Source organism: Silene latifolia, chromosome Y (genome assembly GCF_048544455.1).
Source record: "Silene latifolia isolate original U9 population chromosome Y, ASM4854445v1, whole genome shotgun sequence".
NCBI lineage: Eukaryota > Viridiplantae > Streptophyta > Magnoliopsida > Caryophyllales > Caryophyllaceae > Silene > Silene latifolia.
In genome coordinates this window covers 406,932,284-406,950,088 of record NC_133538.1, presented here as the reverse complement: position 1 = coordinate 406,950,088, position 17,805 = coordinate 406,932,284, and the positions used below count along the sequence as shown (strand labels likewise).

Here is a 17,805-nt window from a genome sequence, read left to right as displayed (position 1 = left end):
CCTGGGACGAGACCTATTTCTAGGGCACCTTACATAATGCGGCCTAAGGAGTTTGAAGAGTTGAAGAAGCAGCTGGAGGAGTTGTTGGACAAGGGCTATGTGAGGCCAAATATATCACCATGGGGTTCACCAGTTCTATTTGTTAAGAAGAAAGATGGGACTAAGAGATTGTGTATAGATTAAAGGGAGCCGAATAATGTGACAATTAAGAATAGATACCCTTTGCCTCGAATTGATGATTTATTTGATGAGCTAAGCGGAGTAGGAGTTTTCTCTAAAATTGACTTGAGATCTGGGTACCATCATCTGAGAGTTAAGGAGGAGGATTTTCTTAAGACTGCCTTTAAGATGAGGTATGGACACTATGAGTTTGTGGTTGTGCCTTTTGGGTTAACCAATACACCTGCCGTATTTATGGATCTGATGAATAGAGTATTTAGTCCCTACCATGACCAGTTTGTTGTTCTCTTTATTGATGATATCATGATGTATTCTAAGAACAAAGAGGAGCATGAGAAACATTTGAGACTTGTGTTGCAGACTTTGAGGGAGAATAATGTGTATGCTAAGTTGAGTAAATGTGAATTTTGATTGGATAAGGTAGCATTCTTGGGGCATGTGGTGTCGAAGGAGGGAGTGTCTGTTGATCCAGGTAAAATTGAGGCGGTGTCTAACTGTGAGAGGCCGAAGAATGTAGCCGACCCAAGGAGTTTTCTGGGACTGGCTGGTTACAATGGGAGATTCGTAAAAGATTTCTCTAAGGTAGCTAAGCCTTTGACAGCTTTGATGAGGAAGGAGAACAGGTTTAGGTGGGATAAGAGTTGTGAGACAGCTTTTCTAAGCTTAAAGTAGCGCTTCACCACAGCCCGTATCCTAGCTTTACCTGAAGGGAGTGATAATTTTGAAGTATATACTGATGCTTCGAATAAAGGGTTAGGGTGTATTCTAATGCGAAGGGATAAGGTGATAGCTTATGCTTCGAGGCAGTTGAAACCGTATGAAGAGAATTATCCGACTCACGATCTGGAACTGGGGGCGGTTGTTTCTTCGTTAAAGCTGTGGAGGCATTATTTGTACGGGGCTACTTTTAAGGTATTTTCTGATCATGAGAGAATTATGTATATATATACTCAGAAGGAGCTTAATATGAGGCAGAGGAGATGGATAGAGTTGATTGGAGATTATGATATGGATATAGTCTATCATAAAGGGAAGGCTAATGTCTTAGCGGATGCTTTAAGTAGGAAGTTCATTCATGCTTTAAGCTCAGCTATATCGCGCGTGAAGCTGCAAGGTGAGATAGAGTGGGAATTTGTGTGATAAAAAGGTGATTCAGTTGGGGATTTAACCATTGAGCCGGAATTGTACGCTGAAATTAGAGAGAAAAAAAGAGACCCGAAAGTTGAGAGGTGGCGCAATGCCATGGCGGACGGCATGGCAACGCGCTTTACCGTGTGGGAAGATGACAGTTTGAGGTTTGATTGGAGGTGGTGTGTACCGGATGACGAGGAGTTGAAAAGAAAGATTCTGGCTGAAGCACCTTCTACACCGTATTCTGTGCATCATGGTGGAGATAAATTATATAAAGATTTGAAGAAGACATTCTGGTGGCCTGGGATGAAGAAAAAGGTTGCTGAATTTGTCTCAAGATGCCTGACTTATCAAAGGGTGAAAGGTGAGCATAAAAGACCACAGAGTAAGGTTTAGTCTTTAGATGTGCCCGAATGGAAGTGGGAAAGCATTTCTATGGATTTTATAGTTGCTTTGCCTCGAACTCAGAAGGGCAATAATACGATTTGGGTGATAGTAGATCGTCTAACTAAGACTGCACATTTTATTCCTATGAAAGATACCTGGAGAAAGGCTGAGTTGGATAAAGCTTATGTAAGAAATATTGTGAAGTTGCATGGAATTCTAAAAGATATAGTTTCTCATCGTGACTCAAGATTTATTTCCAAGTTCTGGCAAGAGCTGCAAGAGTGTATGGGTACAACATTGAAGATGAGTACTGCATTCCATCCAGCGACAGACGGGCAGACTAAGAGGACTATTCAGACGTTAGAGGATATGTTAAAGGAATGTATGATGGAATTTGGAGGATCTTGGGACGAGAGATTGGACTTGATAGAGTTTTCTTATAATAACAGCTATCATGCTAGTATTGGCATGGCACCTTTCGAAGCTTTGTATGGAAGGAAGTGTAGGACTCCAGTTTATAGGGACGACATAATAGATGCCGTGAAATTGAGGTCGGAGTTGATCCAGAAAGTGATTGACCAGGTACATGTTATCAGACAGAAGATAAGAGCTGCATATAATCGACAAAAGAGTTATTCTGATTTGAGGAGAAGTGATATTGAGTTTACTGTAGGGGACAAAGTGTTACTGAAGGTGTCTCCAATGAAGGGAGTGATGCGTTTTTGCAAGAGAGGAAAGCTGAGTCAGAAATATATTGGGCCTTATGAGATTTTAGACAGAGTTGGTGAAGTGGCATACCGTCTTGCACCACCACCATCCTTGGCTAGAGTTCATATTGTTTTTCATGTCTCACAGTTGAGGAAATATGTGAGTGATCCTACTCATGTATTAGCAGGTGAGATAGTTGAGATGGATGAGATTATCTTATGTCGAGGTGGCTAAGGAAATATTAGAAAGAAAGGCGAGAAAGACTAGAAATGGTGAGACTGCATTAGTAAAGGTTCTTTGGTCTAATCATAATGTAGAACAGGCTACTTGGGAAGCTGAAGCGAAGATGAGAGAGAAGTATCCCCATTTATTTGCTTAAGCTATGTTGGTTACGGGGACGTAACCTTTTCTTTTACGGGGGTAGAATATAATAATGCGTTTATTTTTGGACCTAATATAAACAATTGAAATTCTTACGCTTAGCATAAGAAATATGAACAAACATTAGAGGTTAGTTCATAAAACAACTATAACAAAAAGCAACCAAACAACGAACAACGAATGCAACAAAGCAACGAATAACGAAAGCAACAAAGCAAACGAACAACGAATGCAACAAAGCAATAAGTCACGCGAATCTAGGCATCCTAAACCACTAGCCACGACTTATATATAGGTCATGAAAGGCCTAATCTAGGTCAAGTCGGGTTTCATTCACATGAATGCAATAGTTCAAAGCATACAATATTACATAAGTGAATATGCAAATGTAAACAAATGAAACGAAACAACTATATACTGTAACAGAGGACACTCGATCGAGTATTGGGGTCACTCGATCGAGTATCCAACTACAGAAGCAAAAAGAACTTAAAACCGAGACAAAACAGCAACCAAAACATGGATACTCGATCGAGTATTGACCAACTCGATCGAATATCCTGCTGTACAACTTCTTTTTGATGAAAAAAACTACGCAACAAAACTCAACTATGCAAACAACAAACATGCTATTAACATAAAACAACAAATTAAAACTTAGTTTTAAAATACACAACCACTATTTATGAAAATAGGATCGTCAAAAGATTGAAAATTGAGCAACAAAACAACGAGAAATACCGTGTGACTCTACACGGTTTTCGAGGCAAAACTCGATTCGAAAAATCGTCAAATTTAGTCATTGAGTGTAAATGAAAGGATGATAGGCATGCACTTTCGTACTAATGAGAAATAGGTGGTAGAAAGATGGATTTATTTTGAATTAGAAGAAATTGTAAATTTCATTTACATGTTGATCGATTCATTTACATCTTAAGCATTCCTATCGTAAAATGTCTAATCAACTTAAGAATTGTCGAATTAATTTAAATCTTCAATTTAAACATTTTTTTTAGCATGTATTGCCTCGAGAATCGTGCTAAAATTAATAAAAACAAGTCGGGAAAAATAAGGCCAAAGGGCCGAACCCCGCGCGACTAACAACAAGAAGCAACAAACGTTTTACAAGTCGAAAAAAACTCATTTTCAATTAATTGCCCTCTTCCAACACGACGATATGCAAACAAGCGAGGCAAATCAATCACTTCAGATGATTTATGCCTTTTAAACTCGAGTCAACGCGGGTGTTGGAATGGTACTTTAACTCGTACTCGTACTATTCTTGTTCGATTTAAACAACATGATATGAATACAAAATAAAAACTATAAAAACTGAAATAAAAGGGAGAAGGAGGCATTATATTGCACCCTTAACCTACATGTATCATTGGCAAAGGCTCGTGTCGTACCGATTGTAGATCTTATCTCGAGGGGCCGTCTTCGACGAAACAATGCTTAAACCAACGTTTTTCTTCGAAAAAAAAGGATGTTTTTGAAACTTGATATGCGAATTCGTTTCTTAACGATTTTTTGATTGAAAATATGTTTTGGAATCGTAGTAGAGTCTAGTTTTGGAATATGTAAGTGAAGCCTGCTTGTTCTGAGCAGAAAGGCACGAAAATTGATGATTTCCAATGGGTGGTCCGGATGGAAAGCTTGCGAAGGCCAAGTAATTAGTACTCGGTTATTCGAAAGGATTCGAGCTAGGTTTTGAGTCTATTTTTCTTTGTGGTTTTCTACTGGATTATAGGGTATTCTTAGGATGTGTGGATATGTGCTTGAGGGTTTCCTATCAATGTTTTCCAACCCCTTCAAATGGTGGTGGATGGGAGGTATTTATAGGAGTGGAAATAAAGGGTTTGTAAATGACTTGTTGAGGGGGTAAGGGCTCGGTTTTGGCTGCTAAAATGAAGATATTTTGGAGGGTTTGGAATGCTCTAGATCCTATGTTAAATGTAGGCTAAAAAATGAGACGGGTTCCTGGCTTGGAGATGGGGTAATTCTCGGCCAAAAGGACGAAAAAAAAGGGTGGGGGAGATGCTGCTGTGGGGGTTCGAACCTAGGATCAGTGTGGGGGGGGGGGTATTTTGGGTGCTATGCCGGTGTTGCTTGCTGGTATTCTTGTCCAAATCACACAAAGAAAAGGCTTTGTATAGAAACAAGCATCCAAAACTACTTTAAATCCATTTTTCCAAATCAATTTTAAAACGACTCATATTTGAAATGATTTTTCAAATCAAAATAAATTCTCAACAACAAAAATCTATTTTTATCCTCAATAAGATAAATTCGAGAAAATAATTTTAAATTTTATTTAAAATTAAACCGTCAACGACGCCCATCCTACATCGCAAAATGAGCTATAACCAACGACAATGCAAACTGACGAATACATGTTGTCCTATCATCATCGGGTGTTTAACGAGATTTTCATAGATGCCAATATCGACAAATAAGCGTATCTATAAAGCCCCACTTTGACTGAGGCTTGGACAAGGTGCTAGTCAAAGTATACCCAGGTGCCTCACGATCTGAGAATTCCGCGGGTCGTTTAGGGTCCATTAGACCTGCGTATATAAGCTCGCCGACCATAAGAAGAGACCATACCTGGAACTTCGCTGGGGATTGATCTTCACCTCGGCACATCGAATCACCATGGGTCATCGACTCCACATCACATTTGGCCGTCGACCCAACATTTTTGGTCATCGACCCAACATTTTAATTGAGGGTGGGTTGAGCCTTATCCTTAGGCGCCTACGTATCCGTTGTGACGGAATCCAACCCACATCGTAGTTCGGCACAACTGCGGAATTCATCCTTGAATTGAATTGAATCATCGGTAGATGTCATCCGTTTATCTTAACAATGGTCTCTGAAGCCAACGGCTTCAGAGCCCTCAGTTGAAGCAATTCCTGCTACACTCGAGACATGGGAAAACAACACATACAACAATAAACCACACATAAAAACCACAGCAAGGTCATCGACCTTTGAAAATTAGATCACTTCGGAAAAACATTGAGTTTTCGACTTTGGATTTAAACGACTTTTGAAGAATTGGGCCTTATGCCCGAATTCTGAGTTTGGAATCTGGAGTATCAGCTGGGATATATTACTACTTTAACCATCAATATTTTGCAAAACATTGGATCATCTTTAAAATAGCTTAGGTCTTCGACCTGAAAATTAATTTTTTTTTTTTTAAATAAGATTTTCGTCCCGGGTTTGAATTTCGAGATAGAGAGCTTCCGCTAAGGATTATTAATTTTTCCAACGAGATTCTTCCTGGAACACAACTATTGAGATGCGACTCGTATTTCATATGACCCATAAAAAAACTTAGCCTACTAAAGGTGTGTGAACATCTATCGACTCGATAGGTGTAGAAATGTAAATTAGCTATTCCGGCGCGCGAAATAAATCAAATCCCGACGAAATCAACATGAGCTGGGCACAAAGCCCGAGGCAGCCCGCCATCTGGCCAGAGAGGCACGCAAACCAAGGCCCACACGGCACTTTGCTTGGGCGGCACTCTAGGGCTTCCTAGATGTGTTGCCTTCTTATTTTTTTCTATATAAGGAGACCAGCTTGATTCACAACTCTGCATCTTTAAAAAAATCTTCCTCTTTTCTCAAGCGTAACTTGAACTTTAATCATGCAGTCATTGATCGGAAACATGAAAGGTTGGGCTACCGATTTCAGAAAGCGAGAAACCCAAAACCTCCTTGACGCGGGAATTCACCAAATAAATATTCACACCCAAATTAAACCCCAAATCGTCTTTCTAGATGAGTGTTTGAAGATGTGGGACCCCATTCATCACGACTTTACCTTTCCGGACGGAGAAGTCTGCCCCCTTCCTGAAGAATATACCATCTTAGGTGGATGGAGATCAACTCGTGAACCCGTAATTCCTTATTTTTCATCAAGCTAGGAGAGAAAATAGCACGAATATTTGTGCTTAACTTGCAGTGAGGCCCATGACATCGTCAGTGGAGGGCGATTGAATCTACACGCGCTGAGGGATAAATTCAAAACTGCTAACGACCCCGCAATCCCGATTACTTATTGTCGTCGAGCCTTTGTTCTTATCATGCTACATCTTTAGTGCTTTGAAGGGAGTATAGAGGGTCCAACTTGTCAAAGTCAGGCCCGAATTATTTAAGTCGTGGAACAAATGGAAGGCCGTCGGAACCCGGCTTGGGTTAGCTTAGCTTAAACTATTAAGGGCTTGGATGCTTGGAAATCCAACCCAACTGCTGCATACACCGGATCTACCCTTCTTCTGCAGGTTTTTCCTTTTTCTTTTTTTTCCGGCTTTTTTTCCTCCTTTTTTCCTTTTTTCCTTTTTCTTTTTTTCTTTTTATTCTCTTTTTTTTCGGCTTTTTAACTACTTCTTCTAAACAGATGTGGCTCTTTTAAAGACTTGGATTATCTGCCCAACCATCCAAAAATTATCATGTGAGCAGCTTCACCACCTCTCGACCACTTGTGTGCGCATTCGGCCAAACGTCGGCTTATTGGCGCGAGATGTTGTCTATTGGGGTAGAGTCCCACATTCGTTGGGTCGTACCTTGGATTTCTCTGGACTCATTCACGGGTCTTTCAGACATTGATAAAACAACGCACATCACGCTGCTGGCCCTAGATCAATCCATCTATATCTACCCCTACTGAGTACTTCATTAATTCAGCCGCCGACAGACTGCTCTAGCCGTTGAAGCTGCTCGTGGGCCAATCTTCGATGTTACCCACTCTAAGTGCCAAGACTTGCTCCAGGCTTGGAATGGTAGGACTATTTGGCATATGATAGATCCACCAAAAATAACATGGGTTTCTCCCTCTTATCTGAAATGGGCTACCGAACTAACGTTTTAAGTTAGAAGGAAACTGCGGAAGGGCGATGCTGTGGATTAGAAGTATCACCAAGACAGCTTGCTCAACCAATCTTACTTCGATAAAATATTCTCGACCCTTTATGACTCCGGACCAGAGACCGACAAGAAATCTTGGACTGACCCTAAGACTCCAAGTGTTTGGCAAAGGTTGGGTTCGACGGCTAGCAATGGGCCGTCTTTGGCTGACTTGCTTGGTCCTCTACCGAGTGTGAAAGACCGACTGGGCCCGTTTGAAGAAAACATGACTCCTTTGAAGAAACGGGCTAGGGTGATGATGGGTCAGACATCGTCTCGACTTGATGGGCCTCGCGACCCGGGTTCAGCTTAGGCTAGGACTTAGCTTAGCTGTTTCTACTATCTATTATCTTCTATTACGTTGGGTGCTTTCCTTCTGCTTGTGTGTGATGGGCTTAGCCCAAAATAAACTTTGTAATGAGCTTCGCTCGGAAATCAAGAATAAATAAAAAAACTACTATTTATTATAAATTCCGATTTCTGCCTAAAAATCATTTTTTCATTACAAATTTTCCGATTGTACTCTTTTAAAGAGTTGCCTACGTATACGCTTTGTAACAGAATCAAACCGGGTTCATAGTTCTCCCGTTGAAAACATTTCATGCAGTGTCAATAGATGTCAACAACTTATGACTTATTCTAAGCACAAAGCAATTGGAATATTATTTCATAATATTTGAGAATGAGGCCTTTTCAAGAGTAGTACTTCTTCAACTGATCCAAATTTGTAGGATTTGCAAAGTCATCTCCATCCAGATCTGTCAACCGAACGGCAGCCCCCGACAAAATCTTCTTTACCAAATATGGGCATGTCCAATTTGGCTTGAATTTACCCCTTGGGTCCACTGGTAGTAGGGCGCGAACCAAACAACGAACGACGAATGCAACGAACAACGAAAGCAACAAACCAAACGAATAACGAATGCAACAAGGCACGCGAATCCAGGCATCCTAAACCACTAGCCACGGTTGATATATAGGTCATGCAAGGCCTAACCTAGGTCTAGTTGGGTTTCATTATTGTGATATGCAATAGTTCAAAGCATATAATATTATACAAGCAAATAGGCCGGCAAATGTAAACAAATGAAACAAAACAACTATAGACTGTAACAGAGGACACTCGATTGAGTATTGGGGTCACTCGATCGAGTATCCAATTACATAAGAAAAAACAACTTAAAACCGAGACAAAACAGCAACCAAAACGTGGATATTTGACCGAGAACTGACCAACTCGATCGAATATCATGTTGTACAGCTTCTTTTTGATAAAAAAATACCTAAAAAATTCATCTATGCAAACAACAAATATGCTATTAACATAAAACAACAAATTAAAACTTCGTTTTAAAATAGACAACCACTATTTATGAAAATAGGATAGTTAAAAGATTGAAAATTGAGCAACAAAACAACGAGAAAAACCGTGTGACTCTACACGGTTTTCGAGGTAAAAATCGAGTCGAAAAATCGTCAAATTTAGTCATCGAGTGTAATTGGAAGGATGATAGTCATGCACTTTCGCACTAACGAGAAATAGGTGGTAGAAAGATGAATTCATTTTGAATTATAATAAGTTCTAAATTTCATTTACATGCTGATCGATTCATTTACATCTAAAGCATTCCTGTCCTAAAATGTCTAATGAACTAGAGAATTGTCAAATTAATTTAAATCTTCAATTTAAACAGGTTTTTTTAGCAAGTCTTGTCTCGAGAATCGTGCCCCGATTAATAAAAACAAGTCGAGAAAAATAAGGCCAAAGGGCAGAACCACGCGCGATAGACAACAAGAAGTAACAAACGTTTTACAAGTCGAAAAAAAACTCATTTTCTATGAATTGCCCTCTTCTGATACGAGGATACGTAAATTAGCGTGGCAAATCGATCACTTCAGATGAATTATTCCTTTTAAAATCGAGTCAACGCGGGTGTGGGAATGGTACTTTAACTCGTACTCGTACTATTCTAGTTCGATTAAAACTACATGATATGAATACGAAATAAAAACTATAAAAAATTAAATAAAAGGGAAAAGGCGGGATTATATTCTACCCTCAACCCAACATGTATCGTTGACAAAGTCTCGTGTCATATCAAATTGTAGATCTTATCTCGAGGGGCCGTCTTCGACAACATGAATGCTGAAACTAACGTTTTTCTTCGGAAAAAAAGGCTATTTCTGAAACTTGATTTGTGAATTCGTTTCTCAAGGATTTTTTGATTTCAAATATATGTTCGAATTGTGAGAGAGTCTAGTTATTGAATATGTAAGTGAGGCCTGGTCTTTCTGACTAGAAGGGCACAAAAATTGATGATTTCCGATGGGTGGTCCGGCTAGAAAGCTTGCAAAGGCCGAGTACTTAGTACTCGGTTATTCGAAAGGATTCGACCTAGGTTTGATTCGATTTTTGTTGTGGTTTACTACTTTATTCTAGGGTATTCTATGGATATGTGGGGTGTGTGCTTGAGGGTTTCCTACTAATGTTTTCCAACCCTTTGAAATGGTTATGGTTGGGAGGTATTTATAGGAGTGGAAATGTTGGGTTTGTAAATGACTTGTGGAGGGGATAAAGGCTCGGTTTTGGATGCTAAAATGAAGATATTTTGGAGGGTTTGGAAGGCTCTAGATCCTAGGTTGAATGTAGCCTAAAAAGTGAGACGGGTTTTTGGCTTGGAGAAGGGGTAATTCTCGGCCAAAAGGACAAAGAAAAAGGGTGGAGGAGCTGATGCTGTGGAGGTTCGAACCTGGGATCAGTGGGGGGTATGGTGAGTGCTATGCCGGTGTTGCTTGTCGGTATTCTTGTCCAAATCACACACAGAAAAGGCTTTGTATAGAAACAAGCATCCAAAACCACTTTAAATCGATTTTTCCAAATCAATTTAAAACGACTCATATTTGAAATAATTTTTCAAATCCAAATAAATTCTCAACAAAAAAATCTATTTTTATCTTCAATAAGATAAATTCGAGAAAATAATTTTAAATTTCATTTAAAATTAAACTGTCGACGACGCCCATCATACATCGTAAAATGAGCTGCAACCAACGACAATGCAAACTGACGAATACATGTTATCCTATAATCATTGGGTGTTTGACGCGATTTCCATAGATGCCAATATCAACAAATCCGGGTATCTACAACGCCCCCACTTTGATTGAGGCTTGGACAAGGCGCTAGTCAAAGTATACCCAGGCCCCTCTCGGCCTGAGAATACCGCGGGTCGTTTAGGGTCCATTAGACGTGCGTATATAAGCTAACCGGCCATAAGAAGAGATCATACCTGGAACTTTGCTGGGGTTTGATATTGACCTCGGTTCATCGAATCACCATGGGTTATCGAGCCGACATTATTTTTGGCCATCGACACAACATTTTTGGTCCTCGACCCAACATTTGAATTGAGGGTGGGTTGAGCCTTATCCTTAGGCGCCTACATAACCCTTGTGACGGAATCAAACCCGCATCGTAGTTCGGCACAACAGCGGAATTATTCCTTGAATTGAATTTAATCATCGGTAGATGTCATCCATTTATCTTAAGAATGGTCTCTGAAGCCAACGGCTTCAGAGCCCCCAGTTCAAGCATTTCCTGCTATACTCGAGAGATGGGAAAACAACACATACAGCGATAAACCTCACATAAAAAACATAGCAAGAACATCGACCTTTGAAAATTAGATCACTTCAGAAAATAATTGAGTCTTCGACTATGGATTTGAACGACTTTTGAAGAATTGGGCTGTAGGCCCGGATTCTGAGTTTGAAATCGGGAGTATCCGGTAAGGATATATTACTAATTTAATCATCAATGTTTTGCAAAAGATTGGTTCATATTTAAAACAGCTTAGGTCTTCGACCTGGAAATTTTAAATTTGTTTTATTTTTGAAACAGCTTAAGGTTGTTAGGTCGTCACCCAAAAGCGGCGTACCACTTCGAAGTATGGGTGTGGTGTCAAATAGGTTTCGATCTAGGAATCATGGTCAAGAGCGGGTAAAGAAATCAGGACATGACTTTAGGAAGGGTAGTAGGTTACGTTTTGGTACTTGGAATGTTGGCTCTTTGACAGGGAGATTAGCTGAGGTTATGAAAAGGAGGAGAGTGCATAAAATGTGTCTACAAGAGACAAAGTGGGTCGGAGATAAAGCAAGGGTGATAGCGCCTTGGGGTTATAAGCTTTGGCACACGGGTAAAGACAAAAGTTATAATGGAGTGGGTATTGTCATTGATAAAGATTATATCGATGATGTGGTAGAAGTATCGAGAAAGAGTGATAGGATTATGAGCATTAAGCTTGTAGTCGAGGATGAGGTGGTGACAATTATAAGTGCTTACGCACCTCAAGTAGGTTTGGATGCTTCTTTTCGATGAGCCTTCTGGGAAGATTTGGAAGAGGTTGTAGAATGAGTCCCCATTGGAGAGAAATCAATCATTGGTGTTGACCTCAATGGGTATGTGGGTACTAGTAGAGTTGGCTTCGAGAACATTCATGGGGGTTTTGGGTTCGGGGAGAGAAATGAAGCAGGAAGTGACATATTAGATTTTTCTTTGGCATATGACTTGGGTGTAATGAACACTTGGTTCGAGAAAATACATTTTCATTTGGTGACTTATAGAAGTGGAGGAAATGCTAGTAAAATTGACTTCCTTTTGGTAAGGAATGTGTGGAGGAAAGAGTACACCGATTGCAAGCCCAAACCCGGGGAAAGTGCTGCAACACAACATAGACTAGTGGTGCTTGATTTTCGGGGTAAGAGAGACTTGAGGAAGAGAAAGATAATCGGTGAGCCACGGATCAAGTGGTGGAAGCTACAGGGGGGAAACCAAGAAGTGTTTTTGGATAAGGTTGGAAGTAGCGATATTTGGTCGGATTGCGAGGAGAAAGATATTGATGCAACGTGGGATAAATTGGATCATGTTGTAAAGGATTTGGCGAGGGAGGTGTTAGGGAAATCTAAAGGGAATAAACCATCAATTAAGGACACATCTTGGTGGAACGATTTGGTGAGACAAGCGATAAAGACTAAATGTGAATGCTATAAGATTTTGGGGAAATGCATGAGTGATGAGAACTTTGAAAAGTACAAGGAGGCTAGACGAGCCGCTAAAAAGGCCGTACGGGATGCGAGGGAAAAGGTTAACCAAGAAGTGTATGCCAGGTTGGACATGAGAGAAGGAGAGAAGGATATCTATAAACTGGCTCGCATAAGAGACCGAAAGACGAGAGATATTGGGACAGTTAGGTGCGTGAAAGATATGGACGACAAGGTTCTGGTTCAGGATAACGAAATAAAGGCTAGATGGAGTTCTTACTTTGATACATTATTCAATGGACATCAGGAACAAGGTTTTGGGGATGTAGAGGTAACACCAAGCATGGTTAATCGGGAATTTATGCGTAGAATACAAAAGAGTGAAGTTAGAAAGGCGTTAAGGAAGATGGGGGTCAAAGAAAGCAGAGGGACCGGATGGTATACCCATAGAAGTTTGGAGGTGCTTCGGTGAGAAAGGGATCGAATGGGTAACCATACTCTTCAACAAGATTTGGAGGAGCAACAAGATGCCATCGGCTTGGAGGAGAAGCACACTTGTCCCTTTGTACAAGAACAAAGGTGATGTTCAAGAGTGTTCCAATTATCGGGGAATTAAACTTATGAGTCATACGATGAATTTATGGGAGCGGGTAATCGAGCAAAGGCTTAGGAGATGTGTAGACATCTCGGATAACCAATTTGGATTTATGCCCGGGAGATCGACTATGGATGCGATTTTTATCATGAGACAGTTGATGGAACACTATCGGGACAAGAATAAGGACTAGAATATGGTTTTTATTGACTTGAAAAAGGCATATGATAGTGTACCAAGAGAAGTACTATAGTGGGCTTTGGCGAGAAAGGGTGTGTCGCGAAAACATATTGACCTCATAAAGGACATGTATGAGGGGGCTAGTGCAAGTGTTCGCACTAATGTTGGGAGAATGGAAGAATTTCCCATTACCATCGGGATGCATCAAGATTACGCACTTAGTCCTTTTCTCTTTGCTATAGTTATGGATGAGTTGACAAGGAATATTCAGGACGACACCCCTTGGTGTATGATGTTTGCTGATGATATTGTGTTGATTGATAAGACAAAAGAGGGGGTGGAGAGAAATTTGGAATTGTGGAGGCGGACTTTAGAGACTCGTGGGTTTAGGCTGAGCAGGAGTAAGACTGAGTATTTGAGGTGTCAGTTCACTAAGGTTGCGGGGTTGAGATCGAAAGAGGCGGGGAGTATTATTTTCGATGGGAATGTTGTTGAGGGGTCTGATTTCTTCAGATATCTAGGATCTATTATTCAAAAAGATGGGGAGTTAGACGGAGATGTGGCTCAGAGAATTAAAGCGGGATGGTTGAAATGGAAGAGTGCTTCAGGGTTTCTATGCGATAAAGATATGCCCTAAAGATTAAAGGAAAAATTTTATCGCACGACAATTAGGCCTACCTTACTTTACGGTTCCGAGTGTTGGGTCGTGAAACATTATCACATTCAAAAGATGAGTGTGGCGGAGATGCGCATCGTGAGGTGGATGTGCGGACATACAAGGAAAGATCAGTTAAGGAATGAGGTGATTAGGGAAAAGGTAAAAGTGGCGCCAATAGAGGACAAGATGATGGAAAACCGACTAAGATGGTTTGGCCATGTGAGAAGGACACTTATGGACGCACCAGTTAGGAGGTTGGAGACTTGGAGAACAGAAAAGGTCCCTAGAGGTAGAGGAAGACTGAGACAGACATGGTTAAGAGTGATAGAGCACGATATGAGATTTCTGGGGCTTGAGGAAAGTATGGTGACAGAGAGGGCACAATGGAGGGAAAGGATACATCTGGATTTTTAGTATTTGATGTTTTTTTTGACATATTTAGTGTTTTTTTATTTTATTTAAAGAAATTAAATTATTTACTCTTCTCTCATTTATTACACTTTTTTACCAACCACTTTCTTAATTTTAAATTTTTATAAAAGAAATCCGGAATTCGATTTTAAAACCCCTAAGTTTACCTTGAATTTCCATTACATTTTCGTTCTTCCTTTTTGTTTTTCATTTTCCCTTTTTAATTCGCATTTTGAGGCGTGCGTTCACCCATGGACGGTTCGAAAGGATGATTCATGTCAGCCGACCCCAAATCATTATGGGATTAAGGCTCTGATGTTGTTATTGTTGTTGTTTTATATTTGAAATGGGATTTTCTTCCCGGGTTTGAATTTCGAGATAGAGAGCTTCCGCTGAGGATTATTGATTTTTCCAACGAGATTCTTCCCGGAATACAACTATCGAGATGCGACTCGTACTTCATACGACCAATAAAAAAACTTAGCCTACTAAAGGTGTGTGAACATCTATCGACTCGCTAGGGGTATAAATATAAATTAGCCATTCCGGCGCACGAAATAAGTCAAAAGACGACGAAATCATCATGAGCTTGGGACAAAGCCCGAGGCGGCCCGCCATCCAGCCTCAAGGGCGCACAAACCAAGGCCCACATGGCACCTTGCTTGGGCGGCACTCTAGGGCTTCCGAGATGTGTTGCCTCCTTATTTTTTCTATATAAGGAGACCTGCTTGATTCACAACTCTGCATCTTTAAAAAAAATCTTCCTCTTTTCTCAAGCGTAACCTGAAGTTTAATCATGCAGTCATTGATCGGAAACATGAAAGGCTCGGCTACCGATTTCAGAAAGCGAGAAACCCAAAACCTCCTTGACGCGGGAATTCACCAAATAAATATTCACACCCAAATTAAACCCCAAATCGTCTTTCTAGACGAGTGTTTGAAGATGTGAGACCCCATTCATCACGTCTTTGCCTTTCCGGACAGAGAAGTCGGCCCCCTTCCTGGAGAATTTACCGTCTTAGGTGGGTGGAGATGAACTCGTGAACCCATAATTCATGATTTTTCATCAAGCTGGGAGAGAAATACTGCGAGTATTTGGGCTTAACTCGCAGTGAGGCTCATGACATCGTCACTGGAGCGCGAGTGAATGTACTCGCGCTGAGGGATAAATTCAAAACTGCTAACGACCCCGCATTCCCGATTACTTACCATCGTCGAGCCATTGGTCTTATCATGATACATCTTTACTGATTTGAATGGAGTATAGAGGGTCCAACTTGTCAAGGGAGGCCCGACTTATTCAAGTCGTGAAACAAATGGAAGGTCGTCGGAACCCGACTTGGGTTATCTTAGCTGAAACTATTAGGGGCTTGGATGCTCGAAAATCCAACCCAACTGCTGCATACACCGGTTCTCCCGTCTTCTGAAGGTTTTTCTTTTTTCTTTTTTTTTTCGGCTTCTTTCCTCCTTTTTTCCTTTTCCTTTCTTCTTTTTTCTTTTTTTCTTTTTCTTCTCTGTTTTTTCAGATTTTCAACTACTTCTTCTAAATAGATGTGGCTCTTTAAAAGACTTAGATTATCTGCCCATCCATCCATAAAATATCAATCGAGCAGCTTCACCTCTCGACCACTAGTGTGCGCAATCGGCTAAACATCAGCTTATTGGTGCGAGATGGTGACTATATGGGTAGGGTCCCACATTCATTGGGTCTTACCTTGGATTTCTCTGAACTCATTCACGGGTCTTTCAGACATTGATAAAACAAGGCACATCATGCTGCTGGGCCTAGATCAGTCCATTAATATCTTCCCCGACCGAGTACTTCGTCAATTCAGCCGCCGACAGACTCCTCTAGCCGTTGAAGCTGCTCGTGGGCCACTCTTCGATGTTACCCACTCTAAGTGCCAAGCCTGGCATCAAGCTTGGAATGGTAGGACTATTTGGCATATGATAGATCCACTAGAAACAACATGGGTTTCTCCCTCTTATCTGAAATGGGCTATCGAACCAACTTTTTAAGTTAGAAGGAAACTGCGGAAGGGCGATGATGTGGATTGGAAGTATCACCAAGATATTGCTGAACCAGTCTTACTTCAAAGAAATACTCGACCTTTTCTGAGTCCGGACCTGAGACCGACAAGAACTTTAGGACCGACCCTAAGACTCCAAGTGTTTGGTAAAGGTTGGGTTCGGCAGCTAGCAAAGGGCCGTCTTTGGCTGACAGGTGATTCGGTTGAAACTTTGTCGTCTAAGCTTACCAATCAAAATACTATTTATAATCTCAACAAATTACTCTTAGTAGAGTGGTAAGTAAAGGTCGGATCCCAAGGGATGGATATTGTATTGATTTATCGGTTATAGAGAACTTGTCTTTGGTGTCACAATTTGGGTTTGAGAGTTGCAATCTAAACTACTTGAGAAAAGGTAAATAAATGAAAGTAAAGCAAAGCAAGTAAATGGGGTTTGTAACCAATTGATTAAAGCACTAGGGTATCATGGGATCATAAGGGAATCATGGTGAGATCACACAAACAAGTTTCATAGATACAAGCACATTATTGTTGTAGTGGAATCGAGTTAGTTTATATCTTACAATTCCTAGGAAGTTTTGGGTCTCGGAGCCGAGTCGGTTAAGACATTACAACCCCTACAAGTCGACTTAATTCTCCCTATTCAACTATATGCATGGTCTAACAAGCCTAGAGTTAGTTTATGTCTTACAAGTCTTGTTGAATGGATAAGATATTCATGCTAGGTTTCAATCAAGCATAACATGTGCATAAGTTGAAACTACAACAACCAGGAAATCATATGAACTTATTAAGTAAAGATCTACCCCATGATTAACTCCTCTAATCCCCCATTAACCCTATCTAGGAGACTACGCACTCATGATCATGGAAAACATGCTAATAAGGGTGTCAATCACATTAACAAGTCTAAACATGATGGATGAGTAAAACAATAAACAAGGATTAAGCAAAGGATAAAAGGAATTGTACCAACTTAGGATGATCCAAATATTAAGCAAAGAATAATAAAAGAAAACTTGATGAATGATGAAGAGTTGTCAATTCTCCAATAAACCCAAATAGTCTTCAAATTACCCAACTAAATCTAAGAACACTTGAATAATTAAGGGAAGATTAAGATGTGATTAAGATTGAATTGTGTAATAAAACTTGGTTAATACTAATAAAACATGATAAGAACTTGGT

General features: G+C 40.4%; 1 protein-coding gene across 1 annotated transcript; it reads left to right on the top strand.

Moving 5' to 3' along the window:
• The first annotated feature begins 2,166 nt into the window (after positions 1 to 2,166).
• On the top strand, positions 2,167 to 2,785 carry LOC141632279 (uncharacterized). Its single transcript, XM_074444839.1, has 2 exons — positions 2,167 to 2,593; positions 2,724 to 2,785. Exons 1-2 carry the CDS (start codon positions 2,167 to 2,169, stop codon positions 2,783 to 2,785), a joined length of 489 nt encoding a protein of 162 aa, XP_074300940.1.
• Positions 2,786 to 17,805: the final 15,020 nt, after the last annotated feature.